Source organism: Geotrypetes seraphini, chromosome 3 (genome assembly GCF_902459505.1).
Source record: "Geotrypetes seraphini chromosome 3, aGeoSer1.1, whole genome shotgun sequence".
In the NCBI taxonomy this organism is placed as follows: Eukaryota; Metazoa; Chordata; class Amphibia; order Gymnophiona; family Dermophiidae; genus Geotrypetes; species Geotrypetes seraphini.
Window position 1 is genome coordinate 267,303,612 of NC_047086.1, and position 18,095 is coordinate 267,321,706.

An 18,095-nucleotide genomic window follows, 5' to 3' on the forward strand; every position below is an offset into this window, starting at 1 on the left:
AAATCCCCGGGACCAGATGGCATCCATCCAAGGGTCATCAAGGAACTGAAAGGGACCATAGCTAAACTGCTTCAACTAACAGCCAATCTGTCGATTGAATTGGGAAAGATTCCGGAGGACTGGAAGGTGGCAAATTTTACGCCGATCTTCAAAAAAGGTTTGAGGGGAAACCTGAGAAACTACAGATCGGTACCGGGAAAGATGGTAGAGGTGCTGCTAATGGACCGCATCACTGATCACCTTGATGAACACGGTCTGATGAGGACCAGCCAGCATGGTTTCAGCAAAGGCAGATCTTGTTTGACAAATTTGCTACAGTTCTTCAAAGGAGTAAACAGGCGGATAGACAAGGGCGACCTGGTCGACATTCTATATCTGGACTTCCAGAAGGCGTTGGACAAGGTTCCGCATGAAAATTGCGAGTCATGGTATCGAGGGTGAAATACGTGGATTAAAAACTGGCTGAAGCTTAGGAAACAGAGAGTGGGGGTAAATGGACAATACTTTGGACTGGAAGAGCGACACCAGTGGGGTGCCGCAGGGCTCGGTGCTTGGACCCGTGCTCTTCAACATCTTTATAAACAATCTAGACCAGTGGTTTCAAACTCAAACCCTTTGCAGGGCCACATTTTAGATTTGTAGGTACTTGGGAGGGCCGCAGAAAAAAATAGTTAATGTCTTATTAACGAAATGACTATTTTGCATGAGGTAGAACTCTTTATAGTTTATAAATCTTTCCTTTTGGCCAAGTCTTAATAATAATATTGTCATTTATAGCTAAAGAGACATATGATCAAGAAACTGTTTTAGTTTACTTTTGTGATTATGATAAACATACTGAGGGCCTCAAAATAGTACCTGGCGGGCTGAATGTGGTCCCCGGGCTGCAAGTTTGAGACCACTGATCTAGACAAAGGTACGACGAGCAAGGTGATTAAATTTGCGGACGATATGAAGTTATTCAGAGTAGTGAAGATGCAGGGGGATTGTGAAGATCTGCAACATTACATAATCAGGCTCGAGGAATGGCCATCGACATGGCAGATGAGGTTCAACGTGGTTAAGTGTAAAGTGATGCATGTCAGTAACAAAAATCTCATACATGAATTCAGGATGTCCGGGGCGGTACTTGGAGAGACCTCCAAGGAAAGAGACTTTTGATTTCTGATCGACAAGTCGATGAAGCCGTCCACGCAATGTGCCGTGGTGGCGAAAAGGGCGCACAGAATGCTAGGAATGATAAAGAAGGGGATCACGAACAGATTGGAGAAGGTTATCATGCCACTGTACTGGGACATGGTGCGCCCTCACCTGGAGTACTGCGTCCAGCACTGGTCGCCATACTTGAAGAAGGACATGGTACTTTTCAAAAGAGTCCAGAGAAGAGTGACTAAGATGGTTAAGGGGTTGGAGGAGCTGCCGTACAGTGAAAGATTAGAGAAACTGGGCTTCTTCTCCCTCGAACAGAGGAGATTGAGAGGGGACATGATCGAAACATTCAAGGTACTGAAGGGAATAGACTTAGTAGATAAGGACAGGTTGTTCACCCTCTACAAGGTAAGGAGAATGAGAGGGCACTCTCTAAAGTTGAAAGGGGATAGATTCCATACAAACATAAGGAAGTTCTTCTTCACCCAGAGAATGGTAGAAAACTGGAACGCTCTTCCGGAGTCTGTCATAGGGTAAAACACCCTCCAGAGATTCAAGACAAAGTTAGACAAGTTCCTGTTGAACAAGAACGTACGCTGGTAGGGCTAGCATCAGTTAGGGTGCTGGTCTTTGAGCAGAGGGCCGCTGTGTGAGCGGACTGCTGGGCACGATGGACCACTGGTCTGACCCAGCAGTGACAGTTCTAATGTTTTTATGTTTGTTTATTTTGGTTACACCACAGCACCAATGTTAGGAGAGGGCAAAGGGGGTGATGAGGCTATAAAAGGGGTTGGTATAAAATAAACCCACCAGGATGTTTGAAAAAAAACACCCAATTGAGCAGGAAAATCGATTCAATAGCTGAATCGAATCAAATCGAAAATTGTTTTCCTGAATCGGGCAGCATTAGTAGGTACTTGTAGTGCCAGCCCACCTATCCCCTGCTCGTGGGTCCGTCAGCTCCAGCCCACCTCACCCTACTTGCTCGTGGGCCCAGCAGCTCCAGCCGGCTTCCCTCCCTGCCGCGGCACACACCTTGATCTTTACACAGGGCTTCTGGATGGTGCTTTCAGCCTTTGCTGTGCCGGGCTCCTCATTTCCCGGCAAGGGGCACACAGGTCAGGAGCGTGGAGGTCTGGATCAAGTTTTCCCTGCTCCCGCTTAGGCCCGTGCCATTTTCTGAAAGGTAGTGCGAGAATTGACAGCAGCCATTCAGAAACGGTATGGGCCCAAGCAGGTGCACGGAAATCTTGATCCTGACCTCCACCCTCCTGACCTGTGCGTTACTGGCCGGGAAATAAGGAGGAGCCTGGCAGAGCAAAGGGTGCAAGGGAGGGGATACACGCTGGACCACCAGAAGGTATGACTATGATGGCAGGCAGGGTGGGGGGAGGGTTGTTTTAAAAAAGTAGTGCAGCGGGTTTTACAATGGAACGGGGTGAGGTTAACAAAATTTGTATCTTCGCTGCATAAGACGCACCAAGATTTCCACTCACTTTTGGGTGGAAAAAAGTGTGTCTTATTTTAAGCAAACCAATGCACAAATATTTTGTGAGATGTTATAAATTAAGCAAACATTTTTTAGTGATTGAATTTACAATTTGATAACCACTTATCCTGCTTTTCACATTTATTGATGTTAAATGGCATAAAGTGCAAAAAAAAGTTGTATTTATGAGCAAATTTACAGAGAGAGAATGCTTGGCTTAAGTTTGTATTCCTATTATTGCAGACCTGTTAATACACTACAGTCTTTGAAAATACTAGACCTCTTGAATAACAAGTTAATTGACGAAAACCAGCTTCAACACATAGCATACCTTCCAAGGTGAGAGTTTGCATTATTACAGTGCATGTTTTTTTTCTGCATTCCATATCAGTTTTCTTGTAGTCATATCAACTATACATAATTCTTTTGCAAGAAATGTATAGACTTGATAGCAGTAGATCCAGTGATTAAGGGCAGTTTAAGGCTTTGTTAGTAGCCTTCAGATATATGCATTTCTCCATTTCATTTGCCGCCACTTCCTACCTCCATGAAACTGCCTAGAGTGTTCTTTATCTGATTATTTCGGAATTCTGCTTTGAGACTTTGACTTATTCCATGCTTAGCTAAAGGAGTACTTTACCTTAGCAACATTTAGCTTGAGTTATAAATTCTTGATTCTTAAAAATGAACATTTAGTAGGCCTTCAGAAGTGATTTTTGGGTGCGGTTTAAAAACCAGCAGTGATCATCCTTTTAGCTTTTATATTCACTGCTAAGAAAATACTGTATGGATTAAAAATATTTTACTGAAAGTGGAGTATTTTTAAACATTTTCTGTAATACATTGCTTGGAATTTCATAAGTGGGGAATGTATTTTCTTTGAATGTCACTCCTGGTGTAGTTTTGTGCCAAAAATTTCAAAATTCTGCACTAAAAATTAGCAAATTCTACAAGTTTATGTGAAAATATAAACAATATTTTTGCTAATTATCAGCCATATTTCATTTGAAACATTTAAAATAAAATGTTTTGATCTCTTCACAATTCACCAGCAATGGGTAGACCCAGGGGGATGCTATATTTTGCTAAAGTAACCCTGAATTTAAAACTTCTGTTGCTGTGTAACATTTATGCTCCCAACTCCTATGATCATACATTTTTGTGAATTTGATCACCCTGTTGGCCTCCCAGGATATTCCTATCCTCATGATGGGGTGTGGTGGGAATTTCAAGTTCATATTCAACCCCTCTGTTGACACATCCCAACCCTTGCCGAATGAACGAGTCCATCCCAGTAAGGGGCTACCACTGCTTTGTTCTACATTGAATATGATTGACCTTTGGAGAACTCTTCACCCTGGGGAGAAAGACTTCACACACTTGTCAAGGGCACATGCATCACTGTCTCGTATAGATTATCTTGCTCCCTTTTCTCCCAAATTGAATCTGCTACAATTGGCTCTTTTGACATTTCTGATCATGCTATGATCTCGTTTATCTTGAGGCTTCACCCAGAAGAGAAAAAGTTCATTCTGTTGGCAATTCCTGCTTTATCTATATAAGGATTTGAAATTTCAGGAGCACCTCAATGAAAGATGGACTGAATACCAATCAAGTTTCTTTATTTTTGATATACCGTCTATCAAAGCAAGTGTCTAAACGGTGTACAATATAATGAGGTTAAAAAAGAGAGAGATAAAAGGGAATAAAAGCAATGTCTTATCAAATATTAAAAATACTAGATGGGTTCACATTGACATACATGGAACAAAAAGGAAGTAGGGGAGGGGAATTTTTTTTTTTTTTTATATATCGAAGTAAAATGAATAAAAAAGGGAGGTAAATGGGGAGTGGTGTTACATTAGGGTGGGGATCGCTTCAGAAGAAGCATTTAGGTATTTCAAGGCTTCACAAGAGTTGAGGGTTTGAGAGCTGGTACTAAAGAGTATAGGCTTCTTTTTAAAGAGAAAAGTTTTAAGTTTAGCTTTAAATTTTTCAAGAGAGTTTTCTAATCAAAGATCTAATGGCAGGGCATTCCACAAAGAGGTGACTGAAAAAAATGGATTTGCGAGTAGTATTGTGAAACAGTTCATATATTGATGGAATGGAAAGTAGGTTTTGATTGATGAGTATAGGATCAATAATTTATCTATAAATGCTGGTTGATTAGAGGTTTTTGTTTTAAAGGTGAGGAGGAGTATTTTATAGGTAAGGTGATGAGTGATGGGTAACCAATGTGCTTTATGGAGGAGAGGAGTAACATGGTCAAATTTTTTTGCATGATAGATTAATTTAACAGCAGTATTTTGCAATAGTTGTAAGCAACGGATTTCTTTCTGGGTTATACCTTGATAGAGAGCATTACAGTAGTTTATGGTTGAAATTACAAGAGAGTGAATCAGGATATTGATAGAGGGAGGATCAAGAAAAGAAGAGAGAGAGTGGATGAGCCAAAGCTTATGAAAACATTTCTGTATAACTGCACTAATTTGTTGATGGAAGGTGAGGTCCTTGTCAAGGATGACCCCGAGAAGTTTGACTACTGTCCATTTAAATTGGGGAAGAATCAGTGCAAATGGGTAAACATGGTTGTTCATCTGGGGAGAGTGAGAAAAGGACACTGGTAGTTTTAAGGATGTTCAATGAGAGTTTGTTATGTCGGAAGCCAGAAACTGATTTTATTAAGTTTTTGATTGATTTTTGTTTATTTCATCAGGTGATGTAGGATTTAGGGGGTGGAGCAGTTGAATGTCATTGGCATATGTAAAAACAGTGAAGCATAGCTGACGACGGAGGAAAGAGTTCCTGACTACCATTTTTTTTTTAATTGAAGAGGAGGGATTAGTGTGGGAGTGAATGGGAGCCAAACAGTCTAGCATTTGTTGTGTTTTATAATTCCAGATTACAAATTATTCATCGAGAGTGCACTTAGAAAATTCTTCGAAGTGAAGTTCCTGGTGATTGTTGATAGTACTAGTGGTAATGTTTCTATAATCACGTGTGTTGTAAGCGAGTGAATTGGATGGAGAAGCGCCTTGATTTTGGGGAAGGTTAAGACTACCGTATTTTCACGCATATAACGCGCGCGTTATACGCGTTTTTACCTACCGCGCATACCCCTCGCGCGTTATATGCATGAGCGCGGTATACAAAAGTTTTAAAACATAGTTCCCACCCCGCCCGACGCCCGATTCACCCCCCCAGCAGGACCGCTCGCACCCCCACCCCGAACGACCGCTCGCACGCGCTCCCACCCACACCCGCATCCACGATCGGAGCAAGAGGGAGCCCAAGCCCTCTTGCCCGGCCGACTCCCCGACGTCCGATACATCCCCCCCCCCCGGCAGGACCACTCGCACCCCCACCCCGAAGGACCGCCGACTTCCCGACAATATCGGGCCAGAAGGGAGCCCAAACCCTCCTGGCCACGGCGACCCCCTAACCCCACCCCGCACTACATTACGGGCAGGAGGGATCCCAGGCCCTCCTGCCCTCGACGCAAACCCCCCTCCCCCCCAACGACCGCCCCCCCCAAGAACCTCCGAGCGCACCCCAAACTTTGAAGTAAACAAATAGTCCGTTGGGTCACTAGAATAACCCCTTGAGATGTTTAATCTTTGATGAGCCAGTCATCCAGGTACAGGAACACCTGTAGACCATGATTCCGCAGAGCTGCTGCTACTACAACTAGGCACTTGGTGAAGACTCTTGGAGACGATGCCAGGTTGAAGGGTAGCACTCTTTATTGGAAATGCAGATTTCCCACCCGAAATCTGAGGAACTGTCGAGAGGCTGGATGAATGGGAATGTGAGTGTAAGCCTCTTTGAGATCTAGAGAACATAACCAATCATTCTGATCTAGAAGGGGATATAAGGATGCCAGAGACAACATGCAGAATTTTTCTTTGACTAAAAATTTGTTGAGTGCTCTGAGATCCAAGATAGGGCGCAGATCGCCTGTCTTCTTTGGAACTAAGGAGTAAAAACCCCTGCTCTGCTGTTCCAAGGGAACTTCCTCGATGGCACTGAGATGAAGCAGAACTTGAGCTTCCTGAATAAGAAGGGCAGTCTGCGATGGATTTGAAGGATACTCTCTTGGAGGAAGATCTGGTGGAATCTGAAGGAAATGAAGAGAGTATCCTTCCTTGAGGATAGACAGCACCCAGAGGTCTGATGTAATCATCTCCCAGTGGTGGTAAAAATGATGGAGACAACCTTCAATGGGAAGGGAAGAGGACAGAGGCAGAACGATGGAGGTTATGCTCTGTATTAGATGGTCAAAAAGGTTGAGAGGTCTTAGGCGCAGCAGGAGTCTGAGATTTTTGCTGCCATTGTTGTGATTGTTTCTTAGGAGGTGCTCATGTATACAGAGCTGCTCTCTGTGGAAAATGCCTCTGGTAAGATGGAAGAGGCCGGAAGCCTTTGGAGATAGAAGGCTTAGGCTTATGACAAACGATGGAAGTAAACAATTTCTTATGTTCAGACAATCGTTTAGTAGCTGCCTCGATGGAGTCATCAAACAATTCATTGCCCTGGGGTCCATGTCTACAGTGCGGAGCCAGGTAAATTATATTCTTTATTATCTAAATTTTGCTGGTGAGGGAAGAAGCCCAAACTAGCTTTTAAATACATGCAGGGTTCATGGGGTCAGGGAGGTCTGGGCATACTTAATATGCGCTTATACAATCTGGTGTATCTGACGCGATATTTAGTGGAGTGGTTTTCTGAACCCCTCAGATAGATCTCTTCGCATCTTCCCACAACAACAAACTACCTCAGGCAGATGCTTTTCTACTGGAATGGACGAATCAGTTTCTTTATGCGTTCCCTCCATTCTCTCTCATTCTCAAGACACTTGTCAAAACTCAAACAAGACCATGCCACCGTGATTTTGATAGCTCCTCGGTGGCCCAAGCAACTTCAATTCAGCAACAGGGAGCCACTGCTTCTATCAATTTTTCCCTCTCTGCTTACAGAGTCAGGGGTCTCTCCTTCATCCCAACCTGCAGTCTCTACACTTGACAGCTTGGTACCTCTCAACCTGCCACTCTACAATTTTCTCAATATGTCCAGGACATTTTAAAGGCTTCTAGGAAGCCTACCACTAGACAATGCTACAATCAGAAATGGACTAGATTTTCTGCTTGGTGCACCATTCATCTCAAGGAGCCTCAATCTACCTCCTTATTTTCAGGTATGGATTACCTGTTCCATTTGTCTCAATCAGGTCTCAAATCCACATCCATTTGAGTCCATCTCAGTGCAATTGCTGCTTTTTATCAGCCTATCAAAGGGAAACCCCTTTCTGCTCATCCTGTGGCTTCCAGATTTATGAAAGGTCTTTTCAATGTCAAACCACCTCTCAAACCTCCTCCAGTGGTTTGGGATCTCAGTGTTGTTCTTGCTCAATTGATGAAATCTCCTTTTGAACCAATGGCTTCTGCTCAACTTAAATATCTCACTTGGAAAGTGATTTTTCTCATTGCTCTCACGTCTGCTTGCAGGGTCAGTGAGCTACAAGCTTTAGTTGCAGACCCACCTTTCACAGTATTCCATCATGACAAGGTGGTCCTCCGTACTCATCCTAAATTCTTACTGAAAGTGGTTTCAGAATTTCATCTCAATCAGTCCATTGTATTTCCAGTGTTTTTTTCCAAAGCTTCATTCTCATCCTGGAGAAACAGCTCTTCATACTCTGGAGTGTAAGCGTGCTTTGGCTTTCTGCTTGCAATGCACTAAGCCACACAGATCTGCTCCTCAACTTGTTGTCTCCTTTGATCCAAACAAGTTGGGACATCCAATTTCCAAGCGCACCATCTCTAACTGGTTAGCTGCTTGCATCTCTTTCTGCTATGCTCAGGTTGGACTGCATCTACAGAGTCAAGTCACAGCCCATAAAGTCAGAGCCATGGCGGCATCAGTAGCTTTCCTTAGATGTACTCTTATTGAGGAAATCTGTAAAGCTGCCATTTGGTCCTCTTTTCACCTCTCATTATTGTCTGGATGCTTTTTCCAGACAGGATGGGCATTTCAGCCAGGCAGTGTTACAAAATTTATTCTTCTGAATTGCCAACACTCCCACCATCCCATTCTGGTTAGCTTGGAGGTCACCCATATGTTGAGAATAGGCTGCCTGCTTGTCCTAGGATAAAGCACAGTTACTTACTGTAACAGGTGTTATCCAGAGACAGGAGGCAGCTATTCTCACAACCCACCCATCTCTCCTGGTTGGCTTCTCTGCTAGCTATCTGAACTGAGGAGACTTGCGCCTTGTGTCAGGTGGGAAGACACTCGCATATGTGTGGTGCTGCAGTCGCAAACTTTCTAAACGTTCTTCAAGCAAGTCTGCTTGCGAAGCTGTCCGTATCCGGGCTCCGTGGATGACGTCAGCCATATGTTAAGAATAGCTGCCTGCTGTCCCTGGGTAACACCTGTTACTGTAAGTAACTGTGCTTTCTTGATACAGGTGCCTATGGCCTTCATCCCCAGTTTTTTAAGGAGAGTCTGCTTTTTCTTTCCTTGCAAAATACTTGGACCACTTTACTTGGTCATTCCACTCCACAAAACGGGATGCAAGACGGAGGCTGCGAATTACTGACCGGTGAGTCTCACATCGATAGTGAATAAACTTATGGAAGCACTAATCAAACGCCAATTAGATGCAATTCTGAACGAGGAGAATCTACGAGTTCCCCATCAACATGGTTTTACGAAGGGAAGGTCCTGCCAATCAAATCTGATCAGCTTCTTCGACTGGGTAACAAGAAAGCTGGATATAGGGGAGGCCCTGGACGTCGTGTACTTGGACTTCGGCAAAGCGTTTGATAGCGTCCCACACTGCAGGTTATTGAGCAAGATGAGTTTGATGGGATTAGGTGAAACATTAACTGCATGGGTTAAGGTCTGGCTTGGGGGTAGACTTCAGAGGGTAGTGGTAAACGGTACCCTCTCAGATACGACGGAGGTGATCAGCGGAGTACCGCAGGGCTCGGTCTTGGGCCAATCCTATTTAATATCTTCGTAAGAGACTTGCTAAAGGGCTTCGAGGTAAAATTACATTAACCATCGATGACGCCAAACTATGCAACATAGTAGGCAAAAACACAGTGCCCGACAAAAGCTCAATGCCCGACAGTATGACGCAGGACCTACTCCTGCTGGAGCATTGGTCAAAGACTTGGCAACTAAGTTTCAATGCCAAAAAATGCAAGGTCATGCACCTTGATGGCAAAAATCCATGCAGAACTTACACCCTAAATGGTGAGATCTAGCAAGGACTGTAGCAGAACGTGACTTGGGGGTGATCATTAGCAAAGACATGAAGACTGCCAATCAAGTGGAGAAAGCTTCATCCAAGTCCAGACAAATCATGGGTTGTATCCATAAAAGTTTCGTAAGCCGTAAGCCCGAGGTCATAATGCCGTTGTAGAGATCCATGGTGAGACCCCATCTAGAATATTGTGTACAATTCTGGAGGCCACATTATCAAAAAGACGTGCTGAGAGTTGAGTCGGTTCAGCGAATGGCCACCAGGATGGTCTCGGGACTCAAGGATGTCCCGTATGAGGAACGGCTGGGTAAGTTGCAGCTATACTCACTCGAGGAACACAGAGAGAGGGGAGACATGATAGAGACGTTCAAATATGTCACGGGCCGTATCGAGGTGGAAGAGGATCTCTTTTTTCTTAAAGGACCCACGGCAACAAGAGGGCATCCGTTGAAAATCAGGGGAGGGAAATTTCATAACGACACCAGAAAATATTTCTTCACCGAAAGGGTGGTTGATCGTTGGAATAATCTTCCACTACAGGTAATTGAGGCCAGCAGCGTGCCAGATTTTAAGAAAAGATAGGATTGGCATGTGGGATCTCTTCATCGAGGAAGTTAGGGGGTGGGTCATTAGTGTGGGCAGACTAGATGGGCCGTGGCCCTTTTCTACCGTCATTTTATATATTTCTATGTAAATATCTACCTATTCTTGACAATCTGTAATTTCAGCCAGGGTCCGATAATGTTAATTTTCATCGCTTTGCGTCTCATGGCTACGTTTTGCACAAAGATGGCACAATGTGGTCCTGGTTTTTCCTACGGCAACATTGTTTTTTAACAAGTTAGTGACTTTCTAGTGTATAAACAGCTTCAACATTATTTGAGATCTCTGGCTCCCTCTGATCTCTTTATTTCCCATGGATTTCAGATTTCAAGAACTTTTGGAGTCCTACCTGGAAGATGGCTTCTTGGTTTTGGACTTATACAAGGACTTGCAAAAACATTTTGGGTCAGTGTACAGGGATGCATTGTGCTCTCGATGGTATCGTGAGTTGGGTTTGCCGGAGGATTCTTTGGATATCCTGGCTTTAATTAAAAGGTTCCTGAGGTTTCTATCATTCCTGAGGTTTCTATCATTGCTGACCTTCGGGAATGCCATTATCAAGTCCTTCATCGGGCTTACTTCACTATTTAGGATTAGTTACCTCCCCTACCTGTCAGAAATGTTCTCAACAGGACCATTCCTTTTTTCATGCCTTCTGAAATTTAAACAGGTTTGGAGAGCTATCTCGTGTTATGTAAACCAGTGTTTTTCAACCTTTTTACACCTATGGACCGGCAGAAATAAAAGAATTATTCTGTGGACCAGTGGTTGAAGAACACTGAGCTAAGTCTTGGGCCAGACCCCGCCCATCTCTACCCAATCTCCACCCCAGACCCCACCCCCATAATAGTACTAATTGCACCTTGCACGTCCCGTGCCTCATCTGGAAGCCTTCCCTCTGACGTTGCAACGTCAGAGAGAAGGCTTCCGGTTCAGGTGCAGGATGCCCATAGGAGCCACTGCCTGTGGCTTTGTGCACTGAATCAATTAAGAAGAGGGAACTGGTTCGAAGATAACACCGCATCGATCGCACCGTGGACCGGCGGTTGAAGAACTCTGTTTTTGGCCTGATGCACGTGCTGGCCCTGTGGACCGGCAGGAAATTTCTGTGGACCGGCACTGGTCCATGGACCGGTGGTTAAAGAACACTGATGTAAACTGTTTCCTTCACTGCCATATTCACTGTCAGCAGCGGGTTTTTTATTGGACAAATATGAGGCCTTCCGCCTCCCTCTTCATGGTCAACATCAGTATAAGCGTAAATTGGGAGTGCTGGTGAAGAAGGGAATCCTCTCAGTTTGGGTTGGAGACCTCACTTCCTTCTGGAATTGGAAGAATAGATTGCATTCCCTGTTGCTACTTGAATGTAGAGTGGCCAGAATGAGCCCTAAATGTAAAAATTTGGGGATCCCTATATCCAGTCCTTGTCGTCCGGAGCCCGTAGTGACATCTTGAATTCCTTGTGCTACCACAAGCTTTGGGATTGACAGAGTAATATGAGGCATCAGTTGAGGGGTGCTTTTTTCTCTTTTTTTCAGTTTTGGGGGGGATAATATCATCTCCTTTCTATATCTGGTGCTCTGCATTCTCAAATGTACATTACCTTGTTACGCATCTTCTGATTATTGTGGAACCATTGTTTGCTATGTATGCTTATTCACTATGCAGACACCCTTAGATCTTGCTGTATCTATTCAGGGAGGGGGGGATACTTTTTGGTTGAGGGATTCTGCTGTAATGTGGTAATTTAAAATAGTATTTTGTTTTTGTATTTTACCACTGGAAAATCAATAAAATTGTTCAAACATAAAATTAAATGTTTTTCTTCTATCTTTGATGACTGGATATTTTATTTTTCCATCATGTCGGTTCTAGTTTCGTTTTTCTGCTTTCCTGTCATCTGCTAATTGTCCTTCAAGTGGCTGTTATCCATTTGTCTTTTCTACTCTCTCCTGTCTATTTCCTCACTACATCTGCCACAGACATATATTGGCCACCAAAAGTCCAACAGGACGAGAACCCACAGGTACCATACCGCAAAGAAGACAGTGGGAACAGACAATGAGCACTCCACAGGAGCCAGTAAGAAAGCTTTCTTCGTACATGCTGAACAGGTCTATCCACTCCCAGAATGAAATATGCCTCAAAATACCTCCTGGTTGTGCCCTTCAACTGTAAACTGCCAAACAACATTCCTACTCCACTTCATACCGAATCACTGGAACCAACTGCTCCCGCAGATCAGATCCCTTGAAGGACTCCTCAGCTTTCATACCCCTTGAAGGGCTTTAGGAAATTAATAAAAATATACCTCTTCACCTAACTCCCCTGCCCATGACCGATGGATTACAAAGAAGCGTATATTGGTACTTAGATCCCAGTATATATTATGTTAGAAAAATAACTGGTATTGAAATATCTTCCACTGTAACTATGGTAAACTTAACCTGTAACTACATTAGAAACATAGAAACATAGAACATAGAAATAGACGGCAGATAAGGGCCCACGGCCCATCTAGTCTGCCCACCTTAATGTCCCTCCCCTACCTTTGCCCTGTGAATAGATCCCATGTGCCGATCCCATTTGGCCTTAAAATCAGGCACGCTGCTGGCCTCAATCACCTGTAGTGGAAGACTATTCCAGCGATCAACCACTCTTTCAGTGAAAAAGAATTTCCTGGTGTCACCTCGTAGTTTCCCGCCCCTGATTTTCAACGGATGCCCTCTTGTTGTTGTGGGACCCTTGAAAAAGAAGATATCTTCCTCCGCCTCGATGCGGCCCGTAAGATACTTGAACGTCTCGATCATGTCCCCCCTCTCTCTGCGCTCCTCGAGCGAGTATAGCTGTAATTTGTCAAGCCGTTTTTCGTATGGTAGATCCTTGAGTCCCGAGACTGTATATTGATATTAGATCTCTAATGTGTGTCTAGTTAGGATAAAAACTTGTATTGAAAAACTTGCACTATTGAGGATAACTATGGCAAACTTTAACCTCTGAACTCTATTTTATTTGTACTTGTATTAGATCTCTAATATGTATAGAATTAGGACACAACCTTGTATTGTAAAATTTGTATCTGTAACTGTCATAATTGTAACCTGTTACTGTATTTTTGTATGTTTAACCTGTAACCCGTTCTGAGCTCCCTGGGGAAAACGGGATAGAAAATGAATTAAATGAAAAAATAAGCAAGCCTGGTTTAAAGAATGCTTAGTGATTAATGTATGTATTCTCTGACTTCCCTGATAACAAGAGCTGTCTTGAAATACAGGGAACCATAATTCTCGTAGCTCCCTTTTGGATTCAAGTTTCAAGTTTATTTAACTCTTGATATATCGCCTATTTAAATATTCTAAGCGATGTACATAATATCGTAAAACATAGAAACATTAATAAACATTTAAAAACAGTGAATTTCAATTTTCAATAATGACTAACAGGAAAGCGAGGGAAAGGGGGCAAAGTTACAATAAGGGTTTAAGAAAAAAGGGAAAAAACGAAAGGTTGGGTAATTTGTTGCAAGGCACTCAAAGAGAAAATTAATTTTAACAAAGTAAATCCATTAGGGCTTTAAAGATCGTAGGCATCCCTAAACAAATAGGATTTTAAAAGTTTTTTAAAAGCTGAGATGTCGTGTTCCATTCTGATGTACTGAGGAAGGGAGTTCCACGCTTGTGGACCCGCTACAGTAAAGATGTCTGCTCTCCGTGTACCGATGATTATTAGAGATGGGATAGTTAGTAAGTTTGATTCTGATGAACGTAAGGATCGTTGAGGTTTGTAAGGAATCAGAGATTTTGAAATGAATTGTGGCTCGCTAGATGTTAAAGTCTTAAAAATTAGAAATATAATTTTGTACAATATCCTATGATTTATTGGTAGCCAGTGTGCGTCAATCATCAGAGGGGATACGTGGTCAAATTTTTTAGCATTATAGATAAGTTTGATAGCCGTATTCTGAATGATTTGGAGTCGCCTTCTTTCCTTCTGAGTGATATTGATGAATAGAGCGTTGCAATAATCGATTTTTGCAATGATAAATGAGTGTATTAAGATTTTTATGGATGAAGGGTTTAGAAATTTTGAGATGGCTCTTATCTGACGAAGTTTGAAAAAACAGTTTTTGACTATGGAAGAGATATGATCATGGTAGGATAAACTGTCGTCAAGTATAACCCCAAGAATTTTAATTGATGCTTCAGTACTAATAGGAAGATTGTTAAGAAGAAATGATTTTGCAAGGCGTATGTCTTTTTTCCAGTTGAATAATATGGATTTGGTTTTGTTAATATTTAATGACAATTTGTTTGAGTTCAACCAATTGTGTACTTGTTCTAATTTATGGTTTATGGAGGCAATGTCTGTGACATTTTCGGGATCTAGAGGATGGATTAATTGGATATCGTCAGCGTAAGCATATGGAATAAAACCTATGGCCTGACAAGTTTCTAATAAAGGCGATAAAAAGATGTTAAATAAAAGTGGAGATAAAATGGATCCTTGAGGGATTCCAAATGTTGAAGTAAAAGTAGTAGAGTCTTCATTGTTAAAATTTACAGAAGAAGTACGATTATTAAGATAAGACTTAAACCAATCTAAAACTGCGCCGCTTAAACCTTTTTCTTCTAGTCTATTTAAAAGTAAGTCGTGATCAATGGTGTCGAAGGCAGCTGAGATGTCTAAAGAGAATAGAATCACGGATTTATGGTGGTCAAGGTAGTATTGAATGTTGGAAGTTAGACCTATCAATGAATGTTCTGTACTATGATATTTTCTAAAACCGGTTTGATGTGGGTGTAGTGCGTTTGTTTTTTCAAAAAAATTGGAAAGCTGGTTAAATATTAGTTTTTCAGTGAGTTTGGCCAAAAATGGAATATTCGCTATCGGACGGTAATTAGATAAATCATTTATGCTGGATTTATAATTTTTAATAATTGGGGTAATTGACGAAGACTTCCATTGAGGTGGTACTATTGATGTAAGTAGGCTGTTTTGGATAATGGACAGAATGAAAGGGCCAAAGTGTGAAAAGTATTTTTTCAGATAGAAAGGAGGGATTATCTCAGATCGAGAACTTTTCATGTTGACTTGGGAGAAAAGAGATTCGATATCTTTTAATGATGGGATTGAAAAGTTTGAACATTTAGCTGTCGGAAAGAAATTTGATTGATTAGAATTGGAAATAGTGGTAAATGTACTTTGAGTGAAGGAATTCCGAATATTATTTATCTTAAGATTAAAAGCGTCCGCTAGATCTTGGGCTTTGAGAGTAGATATGCGAGAGAAGTTTTTTAATTTATTTGTGGGGTCCATTGATTTTAAGATATTAAATAGGACAGAAGAGTTATTTGCTTTTTCGATTTTTTTAGAGAAATAAGACTTTTTGGCCGAATTAATTTTAGTTTTGTATATAGTAACCATATCCCTGAAATTTTGTAGATTGTCTGGTGTCTTATTTTTACGCCATTTTCTTTCTAATGAACGTAATTGCTGTTTAATTAAATGTAGCTCAGCACTGTACCAGGGATTATTAAGCTTGCGTTTGGAGATGGTTTTAGAGATCAGTGGTGAAATTGAATCTAGAAGAGATGTCAGAGATGAATTCCAGGCTGCAAGTTGACATGTGATAGAATTGGAATGAGTGGATAGAATATCAGAGTCAAGGAGGGAAGTTAAATCTTTATCTTCCAGATTTTTAAACTCTCTATAAGTAATAGTTTTAGTTTTAGGTGAAGAGTCAGTGTGAATGATTCTAGGTATGTTGATTCTAAAAGTTATAAAATGATGATCAGACCAAGGAATGGGAGAAACCAGCAGATCAGAAAAATTTAACGTTTGTGAAGATGGTAAAAAAATCATGTCCAATGTATGGTTCGCAATGTGTGTAGGGACAGTTATTTGCGGGTGGATGTTAAGGGGAATGAGAACGTTAAGTAAGTCTTGAGTAATAGGGTTCGAGGGATCATCAAAATGGATATTTAAGTCACCGAGGATGTATGGAATGTTGGTAGTTGAAGAGAAATCAAATAAAGTGTCTTGAAGTAATGCGAGTTTGTTAGAGTTTAAAGGTGGTGGCACATATAGTAAAAGAAAGTTAATTTGGCTATTAAAATTACATTTTAGTTGTAAGTATTCGATTGAGGCAGATTTAGGAGATTTGTCTAGTATACTTAGGAAATTATTTTTAAAGATGACGGCTATACCTCCGCCCTTGCGGTTGTGACGGTGGTTAAATATGTAACTAAAGTTTGGAGGACAACAGTATGATAAGTATGCCTCTTCTCCATCTGCAAGCCAGGTTTCTGTGATGAATAAAACTTGAAGGTTATTATTTTTTGATGAGGTGTGATTCTCTCTCATGGAACTTTTGCATGCTATGAAACTTGGGAAGTCTGTCACACAGACTAAGGGGATTCTGTTGCACCACGGCACCAAGTCCCTTGCCTGGATGCTGAGAGGTAACCTTGGCTGCCCCTAAATCTGCCTGACGATGTTAACATTATTTGGTTTCCAGATGAGATTCCACGAAAAGGTCTTACAATTTTAAATGGAAGAGATTTGCCATCTAGTACAACAGAAAGGCTTGAACTCTTTTTTCTGTCTGATAAAAACTGCATGAACACCTTATACATTTGTCTGAATCTTGTTAGGGTACACCTTAGTACAGTTGGCATTTATCATGTAGAAGATAAACCCATTTTCCAGTGCAATAGGTGTGTCATTCTAGAGAAGCAGGTTAGCCCCCCATGGCTGGAAGCCATCTGCAGAAGGAATTCACTCTAGATTTTTTCTGTCACTCCTACTCCTTTTTTTCTATGTCCCTCCTACTTCACTTTCCCTTCTGCACGCAAGCTGGAAGGAGTGTTTTGTGTTCTTTTTTTCTTATTTGGGGTTTTAAGCTTTTATTCGGTGTTCAGTGCTTGGACTTTCACCTTGGTTTCAGCTCTGCCTGTGTGGAGAAGAAGCAGATTCTGGTTTGCAGCTGCAGATTCTGGTCCTTATTGACCAGCCTGCACAAGTGTTTTTGGAACTCAGGGATTTCCCTACTTTTCATCCTTACCTACTGCTTAGCAGGGGTTTGAGCAGAGGCTGTTAGCATCCATAGGAGGCTCAAGGCTGTCTCACAAGGTGTGCCAGTTGCAGTTTTGGCCTCCCCCTTTTTGTTAGCGTGTCTGTTATTCCGCAGGGGTGAATGTATGGTCAGACATCATGTCTGACTAGCAGCCTGAAGATCAGCATTGAAGAGACATTTCCAGATTGAGGCAGTAATTTTTCTCATTTCCAGCTGCTGTAAGAGAGTTGAAGCAGGCTGAAGCACATTGCGAGCACAGGTCACTGAGGTGAATCGGGGGTGGGGGGGGTCTGAAACAGTGCATACCAGGGTAGGGGGTGGTCTATCCCGGGTGCACGCTCTAAGGGAGTGTAAAGCTGGCACACCGGATATGGAACCTTCCACCCTACTCTGCTGCGGGACCTCCCTGCACCTCCCTGTGGCTGCAAATCCATCCCCTCCTACTAGAGAATAACACGGTGGCTGTTACCTGCTGGTAGCCACAGGTAACCCACCAAAATGGTGGTGGG

At 42.2% G+C, this 18,095-nt stretch overlaps 1 protein-coding gene across 6 annotated transcripts in view; it reads left to right on the forward strand.

Moving 5' to 3' along the window:
• TBCE (tubulin folding cofactor E) overlaps window positions 1–18,095 on the forward strand; it is a 434,765-nt gene that overhangs the window by 236,274 nt on the left and 180,396 nt on the right. For all 6 annotated transcript variants that reach the window (XM_033936232.1, XM_033936235.1, XM_033936237.1 and 3 more), the window contains one exon: window positions 2,882–2,977. In XM_033936232.1, the coding sequence (XP_033792123.1) occupies window positions 2,882–2,977 (96 nt within the window). The remainder of the gene's footprint in view (window positions 1–2,881; window positions 2,978–18,095) is intronic.